The sequence below is a fragment of the Hemiscyllium ocellatum genome, chromosome 40 (assembly GCF_020745735.1).
Source record: "Hemiscyllium ocellatum isolate sHemOce1 chromosome 40, sHemOce1.pat.X.cur, whole genome shotgun sequence".
NCBI lineage: Eukaryota > Metazoa > Chordata > Chondrichthyes > Orectolobiformes > Hemiscylliidae > Hemiscyllium > Hemiscyllium ocellatum.
The window spans coordinates 2,720,637-2,739,997 of record NC_083440.1 but is presented as its reverse complement, the minus strand read 5'-3'; the positions used below and the strand labels follow the sequence as shown (position 1 = coordinate 2,739,997).

General features: G+C 52.3%; 1 protein-coding gene across 3 annotated transcripts in view; it reads right to left on the bottom strand.

The window, feature by feature from the left end:
• Positions 1-756: 756 nt before the first annotated feature.
• Positions 757-19,361, bottom strand: part of LOC132834529 (scavenger receptor cysteine-rich type 1 protein M130-like) — a 68,395-nt gene continuing 49,790 nt past the window's right edge. For 2 of the 3 annotated variants that reach the window (XM_060853447.1, XM_060853449.1), the window contains exons 8-12: positions 17,747-17,887; positions 13,586-13,648; positions 11,048-11,158; positions 7,937-8,056; positions 757-1,714 (exon numbers count right to left, since the gene is read on the bottom strand). In XM_060853447.1, coding sequence (XP_060709430.1) covers positions 7,962-8,056; positions 11,048-11,158; positions 13,586-13,648; positions 17,747-17,887 — 410 coding nt within the window. In that variant the 3' untranslated portion in view covers positions 757-1,714; positions 7,937-7,961. The remainder of the gene's footprint in view (positions 1,715-7,936; positions 8,057-11,047; positions 11,159-13,585; positions 13,649-17,746; positions 17,888-19,361) is intronic. The other variant, XM_060853448.1, reaches the window with a different exon arrangement.

Genomic DNA, 19,361 nt, shown 5'->3' with positions numbered 1-19,361 from the left:
TGTCCAGGTATGTGCAGGTTAGGGTGGGATTGGCCATGGGAAATTGTCCCATAGTGCCCAGGGACGTGCAGGTTAGGGTGGATTGGCCATGGGAAATTGTCCCATAGTGTCCCAGGAATATGCAGGTTACGGTGGATTGGCCATGGGAAATTGTCCCATAGTGCCCAGGGATGTGCAGGTTAGGGTGGATTGGCCATGGGGATTTGTCCCATAGTGCCCAGGGATGTACAGGTTAGGGTGGATTGGCCATGGGAAATTGTCCCATAGTGCCCAGGGATGTGCAGGTTAGGGTGGATTGGCCATGGGAAATTGTCCCATAGTGCCCAGGGATGTGCTGGTTAGGGTGGATTGGCCATGGGAAATACTCTCATAGTGCCCAGGGATGTGCAGGTTAGGGTGGATTGGCCATGGGAAATTGTCCCATAGTGCCCAGGGATGTGCAGGTTAGGGTGGATTGGCCATGGGAAATTGTCCCATAGTGCCCAGGGATGTGCAGGTCAGGGTGGATTGGCCATGGGAAATTGTCCCATAGTGCCCAGGGATGTGCAGGTTAGGATGGATTGGCCATGGGAAATTGTCCCATAGTGTCCAGTGATGTGCAGGTTAGGGTGGATTGGCCATGGGGATTTGTCCCATAGTGCCCAGGGATGTACAGGTTAGGGTGGATTGGCCATGGGAAATTGTCCCATAGTGCCCAGGGATGTACAGGTTAGGGTGGATTGGCCATGGGAAATTGTCCCATAGTGCCCAGGGATGTGCAGGTTAGGGTGGATTGGCCATGGGAAATTGTCCCATAGTGCCCAGGAATGTGCAGGTTAGGGTGGGATTGGCCATGGGAAATTGTCCCATAGTGCCCAGGGATGTGCAGGTTAGGGTGGATTGGCCATGGGAAATTGTCCCATAGTGTTAGGTGCATTAGTCAGAGGGGCATGGGTCTGGGTGGGTTTCTCTTTGGAGGGTCGGTGTGGACTTATTGGGCCGAAGGGCCTGTTTCCACACTGTGGGGAATCTCAACCCTTCAAGACAACGGCCTCCCGGCAAATGCACTCTGCCCAGCCCAACCAAGTGAAAAACATCTGCATTGTCTCAGCAAACAGAAAAGGATCTTCCAAAATGCAATCATCTTGCAGAGATGGCGTGAGCATTAATTCACATCAGTTAATAACAGAGAGAGAGAGAATTTGTTCATTCTGAGTCTGACCGGTGAGAGTCGGGGAAAGTAGCTGCTCAGTTTGTCTTCAGGTTACTCACGGATATCGTATCAGACAGTGTTCTGAGATTTGGCCCACACATATCCCGCTGCTCCTGCAGCTGACCAGTCGGGGAGCTGAAAGGATCGAGGGATGGGCAAATTATTGGGGTGTTCCCTCCTGTGCCGATTAGGGAGGTACAGAGATCGTTGCCGGGAAACCATCCCCTCCGAAGTTCGGTCCTTTGTGCTGTCGTTCTGCAATAGCCAACTCGGACACAGGGTTGGTGGGGGTGGGGGGAGGGTCTTGGGACGTCGTGCAAATCGATAGGAAGGGTGCGAGACCAGTCCGTCTTCAAACTGACCTCCCGGTCTTGGTCTGGCCGTGGCGCAGGCGATTGGGGTCAGTGCACGCCCCCTTTCCCCACCCCCCTCCAACCCCGTTCGACGTCCAGGGTGGCTCCCCAGGCAACTCGATCTTGAAAGCGCCCATCCCCTCCGGAACTTTCTCCCAGCTCCCTGCGCCTGCAACAGAGAGGGGCGAGAGAAGTAAGCGATAAAGGAAAGGGGAAGTGAATGAAGGTGTGGGGAATGGAGGGGTGCTTCGGGGGTGAGGGCAGCAGGAATTAACAACAGAACCGTATCAGCTAAACCGTGAGAGGTCACTGAGGTCTGAGATCCAGACTCCCAATGGGCCATTCGGCCCATCGAGTCCACACCGACCCTCTGAAAACCATCCCACCCGAGTCCACTTCCCTGTCCCATAGTGCCCAGGGATGTGCAGGTTAGGGTGGGATTGGCCATGGGAAATTGTCCCATAGTGCCCAGGGATGTGCAGGTTAGGGTGGGTTGGCCATGGGAAATTGTCCCATAGTGCCCAGGGATGTGCAGGTTAGGGTGGATTGGCCATGGGAAATTGTCCCATAGTGCCCAGGGATGTGCAGGTTAGGGTGGGATTGGTCATGGGAAATTGTCCCATGGTGCCCAGGGATGTGCAGGTTAGGGTGGGATTGGCCATGGGAAATTGTCCCATAGTGCCCAGGGATTTGCAGGTTAGGGTGGATTGGCCATGGGAAATTGTCCCATAGTGCCCAGGGATGTGCAGGTTAGGGTGGGATTGGTCATGGGAAATTGTCCCATGGTGCCCAGGGATGTGCAGGTTAGGGTGGATTGGCCATGGGAAATTGTCCCATAGTGCCCAGGGATGTGCAGGTTAGGGTGGGACTGGCCATGGGAAATTGTCCCATAGTGCCCAGGGATGTGCAGGTTAGGGTGGATTAGTCAGGGGTAAATGTAGAGTAATGGAGTTGGGTGATGGGTATGGCTGGGATTCTTTTTGGAGAATCGGCATGGACTTGTCGGGCCGAAGGGCCTGTTTCCCTAGTGTTGGCATTCTAAGCTGTTTGGTGAGGCTTGATTAGTGTAATATCTGGAAAGAGGAGCTGTCTGATGACTCAGTGTTGGACTTTGCTGAAGGGTCAGATAGATTAGAGTGGTGCTGGAGAGGCACAGCAGGTCAGGCATCATCCGAGGGACACGAGAGGCCTCAGACTGATTGGAACACAGAAAACCCTGACAGGGTCTGACAGACGAAATGTGAAAAGGGTCTTTCTTTTTGTGGGAATATCTAGACAAGACATCACGCGCTTAACAATGGAGATACAGAGAATTCTTTCCTCATCGAATCTTTGGAATTCTCCTCCTCAAAACCCCTACAATACGAGGCGGATAGAATAAGCCACAGGACGGTGGTTACCAGAGGCAGGTAATCTGAACAGCGACATTGAGAGAGACGTGTTCAAGGAACCGTGTGGCCTATACACCTCCTCCGAATGTGTTCGAGGGAAGTAAACTTATCATGTCCCCACATCAGGCGGTGGATTTCACCAGACAGTCAGCACTCTTTAGACAGGAGCGTCAGAGGGTGAGGGGTGACCTTATAGAGGTTTATAAAACCATGTGGGGCATGGATAGGGCAAATAGACAAAGTCTTTTCCCCCTGGGGTGGGGGAGTCCAGAACTAGAGGGGCATAGGTTTAGGGTGAGAAGGGAAAGGGACCTAAGGGGTAACTTTTTCCCCCAGAGGGTGGTGCGTGTCTGGAATGAGCTGCCAGAGGAAGTGGTGGGGGCTGGTACAATGACAGCATTTAAAAGGTGGATGGGGACATGAATAGGAAGGGTTTAGAGGGAGATGGGCCAAGTGCTGGCACATGGGACTAGATTAGGTTAGGATATCTGGGACAGCATGGACGGGTTGGGCCGAAGGGCCTGTTTCTGTGCTGTACATCTCTAAATGGGCCTAGATTAGGTTAGGATATCTGGGACAGCATGGACAGGTTGGGCCGAAGGGCCTGTTTCCGTGCTGTACATCTCCCTGACTCTAAATGGGACTAGATTAGGTTAGGATATCTGGGACAGCATGGACGGTTTGGGCCGAAGGGCCTGTTTCCATGCTGTTCATCTCTCTGACTCTAAATGGGACTAGATTAGGTTAGGATATCTGGGACAGCATGGACGGTTTGGGCCGAAGGGCCTGTTTCCATGCTGTTCATCTCTCTGACTCTAAATGGGACTAGATTAGGTTAGGATATCTGGGACAGCATGGACGGGTTGGGCTGTTTCCGTGCCGTACATCCCTCTCTGTGACTCTAAGGTCAGGAAGTCGGGCAACTCCATGGCAACTTCTGATGGGACAGGGATTGAACCCATGCTGTTGGCCATCACAAGCCAACCAACTGAGCTGTTATGTCTCCCTTTGCAGAGATTGGGCACTCCGTGTACAAATGTTCATGATAAATGTATAAACGACTTGGTTGGAAGTATAGGTGGGTGGTTTGCAGATAACACAAAGATCAGAGACGTTGTGGATCATGTAGGGTTTGCCAAAGGATCCAGTGGGACTTGGATCAGTTGCATGGAGGAATGGCGGATGGAGTTTAATCCGGGTGAGTGTGAGGGGCTGCACTTTGGGAGATCCAACGTTCAGGGAAAATATACAGTTCGTGGCACGACTCTGAATAACACAGCTCCCAGAAAGTGAGAAGAAAAGGGTGGTTAAGAAGGCCTGTATTGGTCAGGGAGTGTGTCGTGTTGCAGACTGATCAGAATTTGGTTCGGCCACACTTACTGCGTTGAAGTCCGGCCAGCACATTACAGGGAGGCTTTGGAGAAGTGGGGGCGGAAGAGGTTTACCAGGACGCTGCCTGGATTCGAGGGTGTGAACTTTCGGGAGAGGCTGGGAAAACTCAGGTTGCTTTCTCTGGAGGCTGAGGTGGGGGGGTGGACTTGAAAGATAAAATTGTGAGATGCATTGGTCGGGTTAACGGTCAGAAACCTAACCCCCTCAAAGTTGAAATGTCTAAAACTGCAGAGCGTACATTTAAAGTGATAAGCAGAACATTTAAAGGAGATGTGCGGGGAAGGGTATATTACCCAGAGAGGGGTAGGAGTCTGGAAAGCGCTGCTCAGGGTGATGGTGGGGGCAGGTATGATAGGGGACCTTTGGGATAAGCACATGAATATGTCAGGAATGGAGAGATATGGACCATTCCTGATGAAAGGCTAATGCCCGAAACATTGATTAGAACATCAAACATTGGAGAGTACAGCACAGAACAGGCCCACAATGTTGTGCTGAGATTTAATCCTAATGTAAAATATAGTAACTTAACCTACGCACCCCTCAACTCTCTGCTATCCATGTACATGGCCACCAGTCGCTTAAATGTCCCCAATGACTCTGTTTCCACCACCACCGCTGGGAACACATTCCATACATTCACAACTCTCTGTGTAATGAACCTACCTCTGACGTCCCCTTGATACCTTCCTCCTAATATCTTCAAACTCTGTCCCCTCGTACCGGTCCATCCTGCCCTGGGGAAAGTCTCTGGCTATTGACTCTATCCACGCCTCTCATTACCTTGTACACCTCGATCAGGTCTCCTCTCTTCCTCCTTCTCTCAGAGAGAAAAGTCCGAGCTTATTCAACCTTCCTTCATAAGGTAAGCCCTCCAGTCCAGGCAGCATCCTGGTCAACCTCCCTTGCCCCCCTCTCCAAAGTCTCTGTATTTTTCCTATAGTAGGGTGACCCGAACGGGACACAATATTCCAAGGGTGGTCTCACCAGGGGCTTGTAGAGCTGGAGCAAAACCTCGCGGCTCTTAAACTCGATCCCCCCTGTTAATGAAAGCCAAAACGCTATCTGCTTTCTTAACAACTTGGGTGGCAGCTATGTCTCTCCTGCCCCTCGGACGCTGCCTGGCCAGGCTGCGCTTTTCCAGCACCACACTCTCGACTCTGGTCTCCAGCGTCTGCCGTCCGCACTCTCTCCAAGTGCAGGGAGCAGGGACGGGTGTCACTTGGGCTTCACGTTCAGCACAACGTCGAGGGCTGAATGGCCTGTTCCTGTGCTGTACTGTTCTACCCTCTCCATTCTAAACTCAACCAACGAAATTAAGTTGATTGTTCGGGAAGGTTTCTCAATGCCACGGGGTCAAATTCGGTACCTTTGGATTTATCCCGAGGACCAAGAGAGAACAAGACTTTGGCAAGTCATACTGCTTGGCAGCAAAATCATTTATTTCTGCTTTTATTCTTCCATGGGATGTGGGTATCGCTGCCTGTGGCAGTGTAGATTGACCATGCCTAATGGCCTCAGAGAGTACAACATAGTACAGAGAACGTAGGACAGCACAGCGCAAAGCCTCCATGTTGTGTCCCCCTGTGGACTAATCTAAGCCCATCCCCCTGCCCTATCCCGTTACCATCCATGCGCTTATCTAAGGATTGTTTAAATCTCCCTAATGTGGCTGAGTTGACTACATTAGCAGGTAGAGCATTCCACGCCCTTACCACTCTCTGAGTAAAGAACCTATCTCTGACATAAATCTTCGAGGAGAAGCCCTGATGAAGGGCTTATGCCCGAAACGTCGAATTTCCTGCTCCTTGGGTGCTGCCTGACCTGCTGCGCTTTTCCAGCAACACATTTTCAGCTCTGACATAAATCTGTCATCCCCTCAATTAACAGCTCTGCACCCTCATACAAGCCAACCTCATCATCCCAGGAAAAAGACTCTCGCTGTCCCAGATATCCTAACCTAATCTAGTCCCATGTGCCAGCACTTGGCCCATCTCCCTCTAACCCCTTCCTATTCATGTCCCCATCCACCTTTTAAATGCTGTCATTGTACCAGCCCCCACCACTTCCTCTGGCAGCTCATTCCATACACGTACCACCCTCTGGGGGAAAAAGTTACCCCTTAGGTCCCTTTCCCCTCTCACCCTAAACCTATGCCCCTCTAGTTCTGGACTCCCCCATCCCAGGGAAAAGACTTTGTCTATTTACCCTATCCATGCCCCTCATGATTTTATAAACCTCTATAAGGTCACCCCTCAGCCTCCGACGCTCCAGGGAAAACAGCCCCAGCCTGTTCAGCCTCTCCCTGTAGCTCAGACCCTCCAACCCTGGCAACATCCTTGTAAATCTTTTCTGAACCCTTTCAAGTTTCACAACATCTTTCCGATAGGAAGGAGACCAGAATTGCACACAATATTCCAACAGTGGCCTAACCAATGTCCTGTACAGCCGCAACATGACCCTCCCAACTCCTGTACTCAATACTCTGACCAATAAAGGAAAACAATACTAAACGCTGCCCTCACTTTATATAGGTTCTTGAAATCCCCCACACCAAGGCAAATGCCGTTCACGTCGTATGTATCCAGCATGATGGAGGGTCAGTGCTGAGGGAGTGCTGCACTGTCAGAGGGTCAGTGCTGAGGGAGTGGACACTGTCGGAGGGTCAGTGCTGAGGGAGTACCGCACTGTCGGAAGGTCAGTGCTGAGGGAGTGCCGCACTGTCGGAGAGTCAGTGTTGAGGGAGCGAGCACTGTCAGAGGGTCAGTGCTGAGGGAGTGGGCAGTGTCGGAGAGTCAGTGCTGAGGGAGTGGGCACTGTCGGAGGGTCAGTGCTGAGGGAGCGGGCACTATCGGAGGGTCAGTGCTGAGGGAGCGGGCACTGTCGGAGGGTCAGTGCTGAGGGAGTGAGCACTGTCGGAGGGTTGGTGCTGAGGGAGTGGGCACTGTCGGAAGGTCGGTGCTGAGGGAGTGGGCACTGTCGGAGGGTCAGTGCTGAGGGTGTGGGCACTGTCGGAAGGTCAGTGCTGAGGGAGTGGGCACTGTCGGAGGGTCAGTGCTGAGGGAGTGGGCACTGTCGGAGGGTCAGTGCTGAGGGAGTGGGCACTATCGGAGTGTCAGTGCTGAGGGAGTGGGCACTGTCGGAGGGTCAGTGCTGAGGGAGTGGGCACTATCGGAGGGTCAGCGAGCTAAATCTGATCCAGTCCGGCCTTGCCTTCAGGCTTCAGAGTTTTGGGTCTCCCTTGCATCAACCTGAGTGAGGGAAAACCATTGAAGTAAGACCCTAGTGACCTTGGCCTCGTAGCAGACTCCATGGAAAAGGCATCATGCTCTCGTAGACAGAACTAGCAGAGCAGAGAGCCAGCAGACGGGAGATATCCGAGGAGCTGGGAACGTTTTGCCGAGGGCAGGGTTAGCGACGGGGAATGGCAATTGAGGTGTTTGCAACCCTGAAGGGTTTGACCCCCCCTGAGTGAACACGGGCTACATGGACACAATGGATGGGGATCACCCAGCGCTGGAAGGGTGCAGGCTGGAAATCGGTTTCGTGTGTGGGGTTGGTCGGGGTCCCACAGCCCTTTCCAAAGTCCTGTGATTGTCCGTACTCACCCCACCTGGGAGGAGGGCTGTGGATCTATAGCCGTTGGCCGTGGGTGTCGAAGAAATCGTAATCACTGTCCGAAGAATTGTCGCGGAGATTGAGCGGGGCGTTGGCCCTTCGTTCTAAAGCTGTTGAGAAACAGGATTGTTATTAATGAAGTTGGAACATAGGACATAGAAAAGTGCCTCACGGAACAGGCCCTTGGGACCACGATGTTGTACTGAGATTTAATTCTAATGTAAAATATAATAACTTAACCTACGCACCTCCTCAGCTCACTGCTATCCCTGTACATGTCCATCAGTCGCTTAAATGTTCCCAATGATTCTGCTCCCACCACCACCGCTGGGAACACATTCCATACATTCACAACTCTCTGCGTAAAGAACCTACCTCTGACGTCCCCTTGATACCTTCCTCCTAATATCTTCAAACTATGTCCCCTCGTACTGGTCCATCCTGCCCTGGGGAAAGGTCTCTGGCTATTGACTCTATCCACGCCTCCCATTACCTTGTACACCTCGATCAGGTCTCCTCTCTCTCCCTCCTCCTCTCCAGAGAGAAAAGTCCGAGCTTATTCAACCTCTCTTCATAAGGCAAGCCCTCCAGTCCAGGCAGCATCCTGGTCAACCTCCCTTGCCCCCCTCTCCAAAGCCTCTGTACCTTTCCTATAGCAACCAGAACTGGACACAATATTCCAAGTGTGGCCTCACCAGGGACTTGTAGAGCTGCAGCAAAACCTCGCGGCTCTTAAACTCGATCCCCCTGTTAATGAAAGCCAAAACACCGTATGCTTTCTTAACAACCCTGTCCACTTGGGTGGCAACTCTGAGGGATGTATGTACTTGCACACCCAGATCCCTCTGTCCCTCCACACTGCCAAGAATCCTGTCTTTAATCCTATATTCAGCATTCGAGTTGTCCTTCCAAAACGCATCACTTCGCATTTATCCAGGTTGAACTCCATCTGCCACTTCTCAGCCCAGCTCTACATCCTGTCTATGTCTGCACCCTGCAGTAGACCGCTATACTATCGGCGACACCTCCAACCTTTGAGTCATCTGCAAATTTACTAACCCACCCCTCAACCTCCTCATCCAAGTCATTTATAAAAACTACAAAGAGCAGAGGCCCAAGAACAGAGCCCTGTGGAACCCCACTCCACACTGACCTCCAGGCAGAATACTTTCCATCTACAACCACTCTCTGCCTTCTGTCAGCTAACCAATTCTGAATCCAGATAGCCAAATCTCCCTGTATCCCATCCCTCCTGACTTTATGAATGAGCCTACCATGGGGAACCTTATCAAATGCCTTGCTGAGGTTCACATACACCGCATCCACTGCTCAACCATCGTCGACCTGCCTTGTCACCTCCTCAAAGAACTCAATAAGATTTGGGAGGCATGACCTGCCCCTCACAAAGCCATGCTGACTCCCTTTAATCACACTATGCTTTTCCAAATAGCCATAAATCCTATCCCACAGAATTCTTTCCCCCAATTTGCTGACCACAGACGTAAGACTGACTGCTCTGTAATTACCAGGGATTTCCCAATTACCCTTCTTGAAAAGAGGAACAACATTCACCTCCTTCCAATGCTCCGGTACGACTCCTGTGGAGAGTGAGGAGGCAAATATCCTCACCAGCGGCTTAGCAACCTCCTTTCTCACGTCCCGGAGCAGCCTAGGGTAAATCTGGTCCGGCCCTGGGCTCTTCTCGATCTTAATGTTGTCCAACTTCACCAACAAGGTAAAGGGAAACCATGTTCTGAAGCAAGACCTCACCTTTTCCCGAATTTCATGGAGTGCCGCACTGTCGGAGTGTCAGTGCTGAGGGAGTGGGCACTGTCGGAGTGTCAGTGCTGAGGGAGTGGGCCCTGTCGGAGGGTCAGTGCTGAGGGAGTGCCGCACTGTCGGAGTGTCAGTGCTGAGGGAGTGGGCACTGTCGGAGTGTCAGTGCTGAGGGAGTGGCCACTGTCGGAGTGTCAGTGCTGAGGGAGTGGGCCCTGTCGGAGGGTCAGTGCTGAGGGAGTGGGCACTGTCAGAGGGTCAGTGCTGAGGGAGTGTGCACTGTCGGAGGGTCAGTGCTGAGGGAGTGGGCACTGTCGGAGGGTCAGTGCTGAGGGAGTGCCGCACTGTCGGGGGGTCAGTGCTGAGGGAGTGGGCACTGTCGGAGGGTCAGTGCTGAGGGAGTGGGCACTGTCGGAGGGTCAGTGCTGAGGGAGTGGACACTGTCGGGGGGTCAGTGCTGAGGGAGTGGGCACTGTCGGAGTGTCAGTGCTGAGGGAGTGCGCCCTGTCGGAGGGTCAGTGCTGAGGGAGTGGGCACTGTCAGAGGGTCAGTGCTGAGGGAGTGGGCACTGTCGGAGGGTCAGTGCTGAGGGAGTGGGCACTGTTGGAGGGTCAGTGCTGAGGGAGTGGGTACTGTCGGAGGGTCAGTGCTGAGGGAGCGGGCACTGTCAGAGGGTCAGTGCTGAGGGAGTGGGTACTGTCAGAGGGTCAGTGCTGAGGGAGTGGGCACTGTCGGAGGGTCAGTGCTGAGGGAGTGGGCACTGTCGGAGGGTCAGTGCAGAGGGAGTGGGCACTGTCAGAGGGTCAGTGCTGAGGGAGTGGGCACTGTCGGAGAGTCAGTCCTGAGGGAGTGTGCACTGTTGGAGGGTCAGTGCTGAGGGAGTGTGCACTGTTGGAGGGTCAGTGCTGAGGGAGTGCCGCCCTGTCAGAGGGTCAGTGCTGAGGGAGTGGGTACTGTCGGAGGGTCAGTGCTGAGGGAGTGGACACTGTCAGAGGGTCAGTACTGAGGGAGTACCACGCTGTTGGAGGGTCAGTGCATAGGGAGTGGGCACTGTCGGAGGGTCAGTACTGAGGGAGTGCCGCACTGTCGGAGGGTCAGTGCTGAGGGAGTGGGCACTGTCGGAGGGTCAGTGCTGAGGGAGTGGGCACTGTCGGGGGGTCAGTGCTGAGGGAGTGGGCACTGTCGGAGGGTCAGTGCTGAGGGAGTGGGCACTGTCGGAGGGTCAGTGCTGAGGGAGTACCGTGCTGCTGGAAGGCTACAGGATGTTCTGACTTTGTGAACGTTGATGTGGAAACATCTCTCCTGTCCCCAGCCTGTGTCGTTACCTGGATAGGCAGACAGTGTGTCTTTCGGCGGTCCGTCTGTGTACACGTTGCTGCTCGCACTCTGGGAGGACACTGGTCTGAAGTTGGCGTTGTTGTTTCGATGGAAGGAGACTTGTCAAATAAAACGCAGAAAGAAATGTTTAGCGCCTGACTAAATCTGCTGAGTTATTGTTTCTGCTGGAGTTGGTGGGAGCATATTCTTCGGATGAGGGGAACATTGGCTAGCCCAGCATTTAATGCCTGTCCCTAATTACCCCAGAGGTCAGTTAAGAGTCAACCCCATTCCTGTGGGTCTGGAGTCGCATGTAGGCCCAGACCAAATACGGATGACAGTTTCCTTCCCTTAAGGACAGTAGTGAACCAGACAGTGTTTTCCAACATGGCCACCACGTGAGTGCTCATTCCCAATTTTAATGGAACCCAAATTCCACCATCTGCCGTGGCGAGAGTCCCCAGGACATTACCTAGATTCACAGTCCAGCCATAGTACCACTGGGCTATCCGCTCCACCCCACCCCTGCAGGAAGAGATGTAGGCCATTTGGCCCCTCCAGTACTGTGGGATACTGTTGACGAGTGTGTACTGGAGGTCTACTGTCCTTCAGCACACACCTCCTGGGCTGGGTCTGGGACACAGCGTTGTGGGGAATGTTGCAGTGGGAGGGAAGTCATTAAAGCTCACAAAACATCGGCTCCAGGTTTTCACCGGATGCACACTAGGAGTTGCAGATTAAGTTCAGAAGAGAGCTCTGCAGTAGTCTATCCTTTCCCACTCATCATTGGGTTTGGGATCAGAGAATTCTCTCAGACGACTCTTACCCAGTGGCACCTAGTCTTAATACATCGAGATTCAATTTGGCATGGTCTCTTCCCTGGAGCGTCAGAGGTTGATAATATCACGAGGGGCATGGATAGGATAAATAGATAAAGAGACCTTGGAGTGCAGGTTCATAGCTCCTTGAAAGTGGAGTCGCAGGTAGATAGGATAGTGAAGGCAGCGTTTGGTATGCTTTCCTTTATTGGTCAGAGTATTGAGTACAGGAGTTGGGAGGTCATGTTGCAGCTGTACAGGACATTGGTTAGGCCACTGTTGGAATATTGGGTGCAGTTCTGGTCTCCTTCCTATCGGAAAGATGTTGTGAAACTTGAAAGGGTTCAGAAAAGATTTACAAGGATGTTGCCAGGGTTGGAGGGTCTGAGCTACAGGGAGAGGCTGAACAGGCTGGGGCTGTTTTCCCTGGAGTGTCGGAGGTTGAGGGGTGACCTTATCAAGGTTTACAAAATTATGAGGGGCATGGATAGGATAAATAGACAAAGTCTTTTCCCCCTGGGGTGGGGGGAGTCCAGAACTAGAGGGGCATAGGTTTAGGGTGAGAGGGGAAAGGGACCTAAGGGGTAACTTTTTCCCCCAGAGGGTGGTACGTGTATGGGATGAGCTGCCAGAGGAAGTGGTGGGGGCTGGTACAATGACAGCATTTAAAAGGTGGATGGGGACATGAATAGGAAGGGTTTAGAGGGAGATGGGTCAAGTGCTGGCACATGGGACTAGATTAGGTTAGGATATCTGGGACAGCATGGACGGGTTGGGCTGAAGGGTCTGTTTCCGCGCTGTATATCTCTCTGACTCTAAATGGGACTAGATTAGGTTAGGATATCTGGGTCAGCATGGACGGGCTGGGCCGAAGGGCCTGTTTCTGTTCTGTACATCTCTCTGACTCTAAATGGGACGAGATTAGGTTAGGGTATCTGGGACAGCATGGACGGGTTGGGCCGAAGGGCCTGTTTCTGTGCTGTACACCTCTCTGACTCTAATTAGGATTAGATTAGGCTAGGATATCTGGGACAGCATGGACGGGTTGGGCCGAAGGGCCTGTTTCTGTGGTGTACATCTCTCTGACTCTAAATGGGACTAGATTAGGTTAGGATATCTGGGACAGCATGGATGGGTTGGGCCGATGGGTCTGTTTCCGCACTGTACATCTCTCTGACTCTAAATGGGACTAGATTAGGTTAGGATATCTGGGACAGCACGGACGGGTTGGGCCGAATGGTCTGTTTCTGTGGTGTACAAGTCTCTGGCTGTATCTGGGTGATATATCACGTGGTTGCAGTGAATCTCACCCCCTCTATAAAGGAGATCAAATCTCTGAACTCAACAAACAGAATATCTTTTGAGTGAGTTATTTTGCCCCTTTCAAGGCTCCAGCCAGTCCCTTGTTACGGAGGGTTTCAGTTTGTGAGCAGATTCATAAACGCAGTATAAAATATAAAAGTCTTCCTGATGAAGGGCTTTTGCCCGAAATATTGATTTTCCCGCTCCTCGGATGCTGCCTGACCTGCTGTGCTTTTCCAGCACCACTCTGATCTTGTGTCTAATCTCCAACAGTGCCCGATAATGCAGTCGTTCGTAAGTACAGGAAAATCATCACGCTAATGAACCTGAAATTTCAGCTTAATATTGGATCTCATCTGTCACCAAGAGCATGAAGACATGGGAGCAGAACTGGGTGATTTGACCCATGGTGTGGTCTCTCCTTACCTGCATGGCTCGCTGCTCCTGTGGGTCCAATCCACTGGCGCTGAGTCTGCTTACGCTGGAACACTGCGTCCAGGAAAAGAGTTGGAGAGATTTAATTAACCTCTTGGACAGTATCAGACCAGGAGAGTGAATGCGCGTGTCTGTCAATGGGCTGTGGACATGAAAATGTTGGTGCAGTCCTTTTCCCAGAATCCTGGGCCTAGAATTCTGCAGAGAATTTTCCAATAAAGCGTTAGGCGGGATTACTGTCAGTTCCACAATAATTTCGAGGTTTTGCACAGCTAAAATTCGTTTCTTAGGAATCGTGTATCTCTGTACTGCTGATTGGGTTCCTCGGGGTGTTCCCATGGTGGCCCGGTGATACAATGGCACCAGGGACCCAGGACCATTCTCATCCATGGGTGGCGTTTGGACATTCTATCCCCGAGTCTGTGTGGGTTTCCTCCGGGTGCTCTGGTTTCCTCCCACAGTGCAAAGATGTGAAGGTTACGATGGGTTGGCTGTGCTAAATTGTCCCATAGTGCCCAGGGATGTGCAGGTTAGGGTGGGATTGGCCATGGGAAATTGTACCATAGTGTCCAGGGATGTGCAGGTTAGGGTGGATTGGCCATGGGAAATTGTCCCATAGTGCCCAGGGATGTGCAGGTTAGGGTGGATTGGCCATGGGAAATTGTCCCATAGTGCCCAGGGATGTGCAGGTTAGGGTGGATTGGCCATGGGAAATTGTCCCATAGTGCCCAGGAATGTACAGGTTAGGGTAGATTGGCCATGGGAAATTGTCCCATAGTGCCCAGGGATGTGCAGGTTAGGGTGGGATTGGCCATGGGAAATTGTCCCATAGTGTCCAGGGATGTGCAGGTTAGGGTGGATTGGCCATATGAAATTGTCCCATAGTGTCCCAGGGATGTGCAGGTTTGGGTGGATTGGTCATGGGAAATTGTCCGATAGTGCCCAGGGATGTGCAGGTTAGGGTGGATTGGCCATGGGAAATTGTCCCATAGTGCCCAGGGATGTGCAGGTTAGGGTGGGTTGGCCATGGGAAATTGTCCCATAGTGCCCAGGGATGTGCAGGTTAGGGTGGGTTGGCCGTGGGAAATTGTCCCATAGTGCCCAGGGATGTGCAGGTTAGGGTGGGATTGGCCATGGGAAATTGTCCCATAGTGCCCAGGGATGTGCAGGTTAGGGTGGGATTGGCCATGGGAAATTGTCCCATAGTGTCCTATGTTATGTGCCAAAGTCAGGGGTAAATGTAGAGTAATAGGGTAGGGGAATAGATCTGGATGGATTCCTGTTCAGCTCAGGGGGAGGGTGGGGTGGGTGCTCAGTGAGGACATGTTGGGCTGAATGGCTGTTTTCCATACTGTAGGGATTCTCTTGTATGATTTTTATTAATCAATATTTTACCTTTGATTTCATCTGATTTTTGAGTGTCACATGTACCTAAGTACAGTGAAAAGTTTTGTTTTGTCTGTTGTACAGGCAGATCATACTGTTCAAAGATCATTGGATGATAGGAGTAACAGGAATGCAGAGTACTGGGCTAATGGTAAGATTCTTGGGAGTGTGGGTGAGCAGAGAGATCTCGGTGTCCAGGTACACAGATCCCTGAAAGTTGCCACCCAGATTGACGGGGTTGTTAAGAATGTATACGGTGTGTTAGCTTTTGTTGGGAGAGGGATTGAGTTCCGGAACCAGGGGGTTATGCTGCAGCTGTACAAAGCTCTGGGACGGCCGCACTCGGAGTATTGTGTACAGTTCCGGTCACCGCATCATGGGAAGGACGTGGAAGCTTTGGAAAGGGTGCAGAGGGGATTTACCAGGATGTTGCCTGGTCTGGAGGGAAGGAGTTACGAGGAAAGGCTGAGGGACTTGAGGCTGTTCTCGTCAGAGAGAAGAAGGTTGAGAGGTGACTTAACAGAGACATACAAGATAATCAGAGGGTTAGATAGGGTGGGCAGGGAGAGCCTTTTTCCAAGTATGGGGACGGCAAACATGAGGGGACATAGCTTTAAATTGAGGGGTGATAGATATAGGACAGATGTCAGAGGGAGTTTCTTTACTCAGAGAGTAGTAAGGGGATGGAATGCTTTGTCTGCAACGGTGGTAAATTCGCCAAGTTTAAGGGCATTTAAGTTGACATTGGACAGGCAAATGGACGTACATGGAATAGTGTAGGTGAGATGGGCTTCAGATTGGTGTGACAGGGCAGCGCAACATCGAGGGCCGAAGGGCCTCTACTGTGCTGTAATGTTCTATGACAGGGAGAGCCTTTTTCCTTGATTGGTGACGGTGAGCACGAGGGTGCATAGCTTTAAACTGAGGGGGGGGGGTGATGGATGTAGGACAGATTTCAGAGGGAGTTTCTTTACTCAGAGAGTAGTAGGTGCTGCCTGTAACAGTAGGAGACTCGTCAAGTTTAAGGGCTATTGGATAGACACCCTGGAGAGGAATGGGATAGTGTAGGTTAGACGGGCTTCAGATTGGTTCCTCGGGTCAGCACAACATCGAGGGGCCAAAAGGCCTGTCCTGAGCTGGAATGGTCTGTGTTCTGTACGACAGAGTGAGGAATACAAAGATACACAATAAAATCTAGACCACCGTTAGATTTGAAGTTTGAGAGGTCCATTCAGGAGTTTTCTAGCAGTTCCCTGGATTCAAGCAGGAATTTTCAAACATCTTCCCAGATATGTTCTTGCCACATCTGATCTCAAAGAACAAAACTTTGAATGGTACGTTGGCCTCCGCAGTGCGAGGATTGGAACACAGGAGCAGGGACGTCCAGGGTGAGACCACCCGTGGAGTATTGGGTGCAGCCTGGGGGTCTCCGGAAGGATGGAGGGAGAGGGGATGCAGCGAAGGGTTCCTGGGACTGATTCCCAGAGCTGACAAACGGAGAGAGACTGTGGGACACCAACACCACCTCCCCGCTGCGAGTTCCCCTCCGAACCCCTCACTCAGAAATCTATCGGCTGTTCCTTCCTGGGTCAGAATCCCGGGATTCCCTCCCTCAGGGAACATTGTGGGTCTACCCTACAGCACGTGGACTGTAGCAGGGTCAAGAAGTCCGCTCACCCCCACACTCTCGGGGTGTGGGGGGCGGGCAACTAGGGACGGGGGCAATAAATACCGGGCACAGCCAGTAACGCCCACCCCCCCACTCCCCCCACCAAGTTCCACTTTTAATTCTAACAGTTCACTGGGCGAGAGGGGGAGTGGAATCTCATGGAAACCTGGAACATTGTACCAGGATGAGTCGGAATGACACAGGAAGGATGTTCCTAATGACCAGTGTGTCCAGAACCGAAGGCTAGGGGTGGGGGTCACAGTTTAAGGATGCAGCGTTGGCCATTTGGGAGGGAGATGAGCGGAAATGTCTTCACCCAGAGAGTGGGGGCCCTACAATACGGAAAACAACTGAGGCCAAAACAGAGTGTTTCCAAGAAGGATTTGGATGTAGCTCTTAGGGCTAAAGGGATTAACAGGTTTGGGAGTGGGTGGGAGAAAGCAGGAACACGGGGCTGAGTTGGACAATCAGCCATGATCATATTACATGAGAGAGCAGGATTGAAGGGCCGAATGGCCTGTTCCTGCTCCTGTGTCCTGATGCATGTTGCCCCTGCAGGAGCCTGTGTCAATGCACACGTGTGTGTACCTGTGTTAATGCACACGTGTGTGTACCTATGTCAATGTCTCTTGCACACTTACATACACATGCAGGTGTGTGAATGTGTGTGTGCGCGCGTGTCTGAGTGTGTGTGTGTGTGTGTCTGAGTGTGTGCATGCGTCTGAGTGTGTGAGTGTGAGTGTGCGAGTGTGTGCATGTCTGAGTGTGAGCGTGCGTGCGTGTGCGAGTGTGTGTGCGTGTGTGTCTGAGTGTATGTGCGAGTGTGTGCATGTGTGTGAGTGTGTGAGTGTGTGAGTGTGCGAGTGTGTGCATGTCTGAGTGTGTGTGTGTGTGTGAGCGCGCGTGCGTGTGTGTGTGCGTGTGTCTGAGCGTGTGTGCGAGTGTCTGTGCATGTGCGTGCGTGTGTGTGTGTGTGTGTGTGTGAGTGTGTAAACTGCCGTGCATGTATGTCCCTGCATGTCTCACGCTGCCGTGGGTGCGGCTGTGTGTATGCCCGTGCACATCGACCCAGAGCCCGCGGGGCGTCACACACTCACCTTGTTTGCCGTTACGTTTATAAAGTTTCCAGACGTAGCTCAGGAACAGGAGCAGGAGTAAGATGACGACCAGGACGATGCAAGCTGTCACTCCTCCCGACAACCCTCTTCTGTCCTCCCTCAGTGTCGTGTGGGGGGGTTCTACCGAAACAGGAAAAGAGTAGGTCAGGGCGGGACAGCCCTGTCTCCCTGGGCACCCGGGTGGGAGGACACAGTCGACAGAGATGGCTCCTCCCGCTTATATCCCGCCCAGGCCCAGGAGGACTACCACCTTCTCAAGGGAAAATAGGGATGGGACATCAACGCTGGCCAGTCACAGGAAGTTCAGGAGCGTGGGGTGGGAGCTGCGTTCATTTGAGCGCAAGAGTTGGCAGCTCATGGTCCAGTTGGATCGGACTTTGGTTCGGCTGCGTTTGGAATCCTGCGTCCAGTTCTGGTCGCCACATTCCCAAAAGGATGTGGAGGCTTTGGAGAGGGTGCAGGGGAGGTTCCCCAGGATGTTGCCCGGGATGGAAGGTGCTAGCTATGAGGGGAGGTTGGGTAGGTTAGGATTATTTTCGTGAGAAAGACGAACGTTTAGTCCGACAAAACCACGAGAGGGGTACAGACAGGGTGGATAGAGAGAAGGTTTTCCCCAGAGTTGGGGGGGGATTCAATGACTAGGGGGGGGGTTTAGTCATTTGCCTTTCCAAAATGCAGGCTCTGAATTAAACTCCATCTGCCACTTCTCAGCCCATTGGCCCATCTGGGGTCCAGATCCTGTTGCAATTTGAGGTCACCTTCTTTGCTGTCCACCACAGCCTCCTATTTTGGGGTCATCTATGACAGGATCAGTGACAACTTATGCCGCGGTGCCCTCCTGTTGGATGAGCTGGGGGTAACAGGCTAGGCCCCTTGGTAGGGAAGGAGCTGAAATCCGTACTGCTGAGGGGCGTTGTGACCCAGTTTGGTGGCTCTGCCCGCGGCCGAGGCGATGTGAAAGAGTCACCATCCAACATTCCACACGTCATCTCTAACTTATAAAACAGCCTCCACGCGCCGGATAATACCTATATCATCGCCTTTCGACCCTAGACCCTGCAGTGCATTGGCGTTAGCATTTGGTTTCGCTTCATTTGAATAGTCCGTGAAAAATCATCCGCTCCACCAGTCAACTCAAATTAGATTTGAGTTATTGTACCTAAATACAGTGAAAAGCTTTGTTTTGCCTGCAGTATAGAAAGCTCACACCAAACAAGATTAGATTACTTACATTTAATTAGATTACTTACAGTGTGGAAACAGGCCCTTCGGCCCAACAAGTCCACACCGACCCGCCGAAGCGCAACCCACCCATACCCCTACATTTACCCCTTACCTAACACTACGGGCAATTTAGCATGGCCAATTCACCTGACCCGCACATCTTTGGACTGTGGGAGGAAACCGGAGCACCCGGAGGAAACCCACGCAGACACGGGGAGAATGTGCAAACTCCACACAGTCAGTCGCCTGAGGCGGGAATTGAACCCGCGTCTCTGGCGCTGTGAGGCAGCAGTGCTAACCACTGTGCCACCGTGCCGCCCTATACAAGAACATATACAACGTCGGGTGCTTAGACAGAGCAAGGAACACA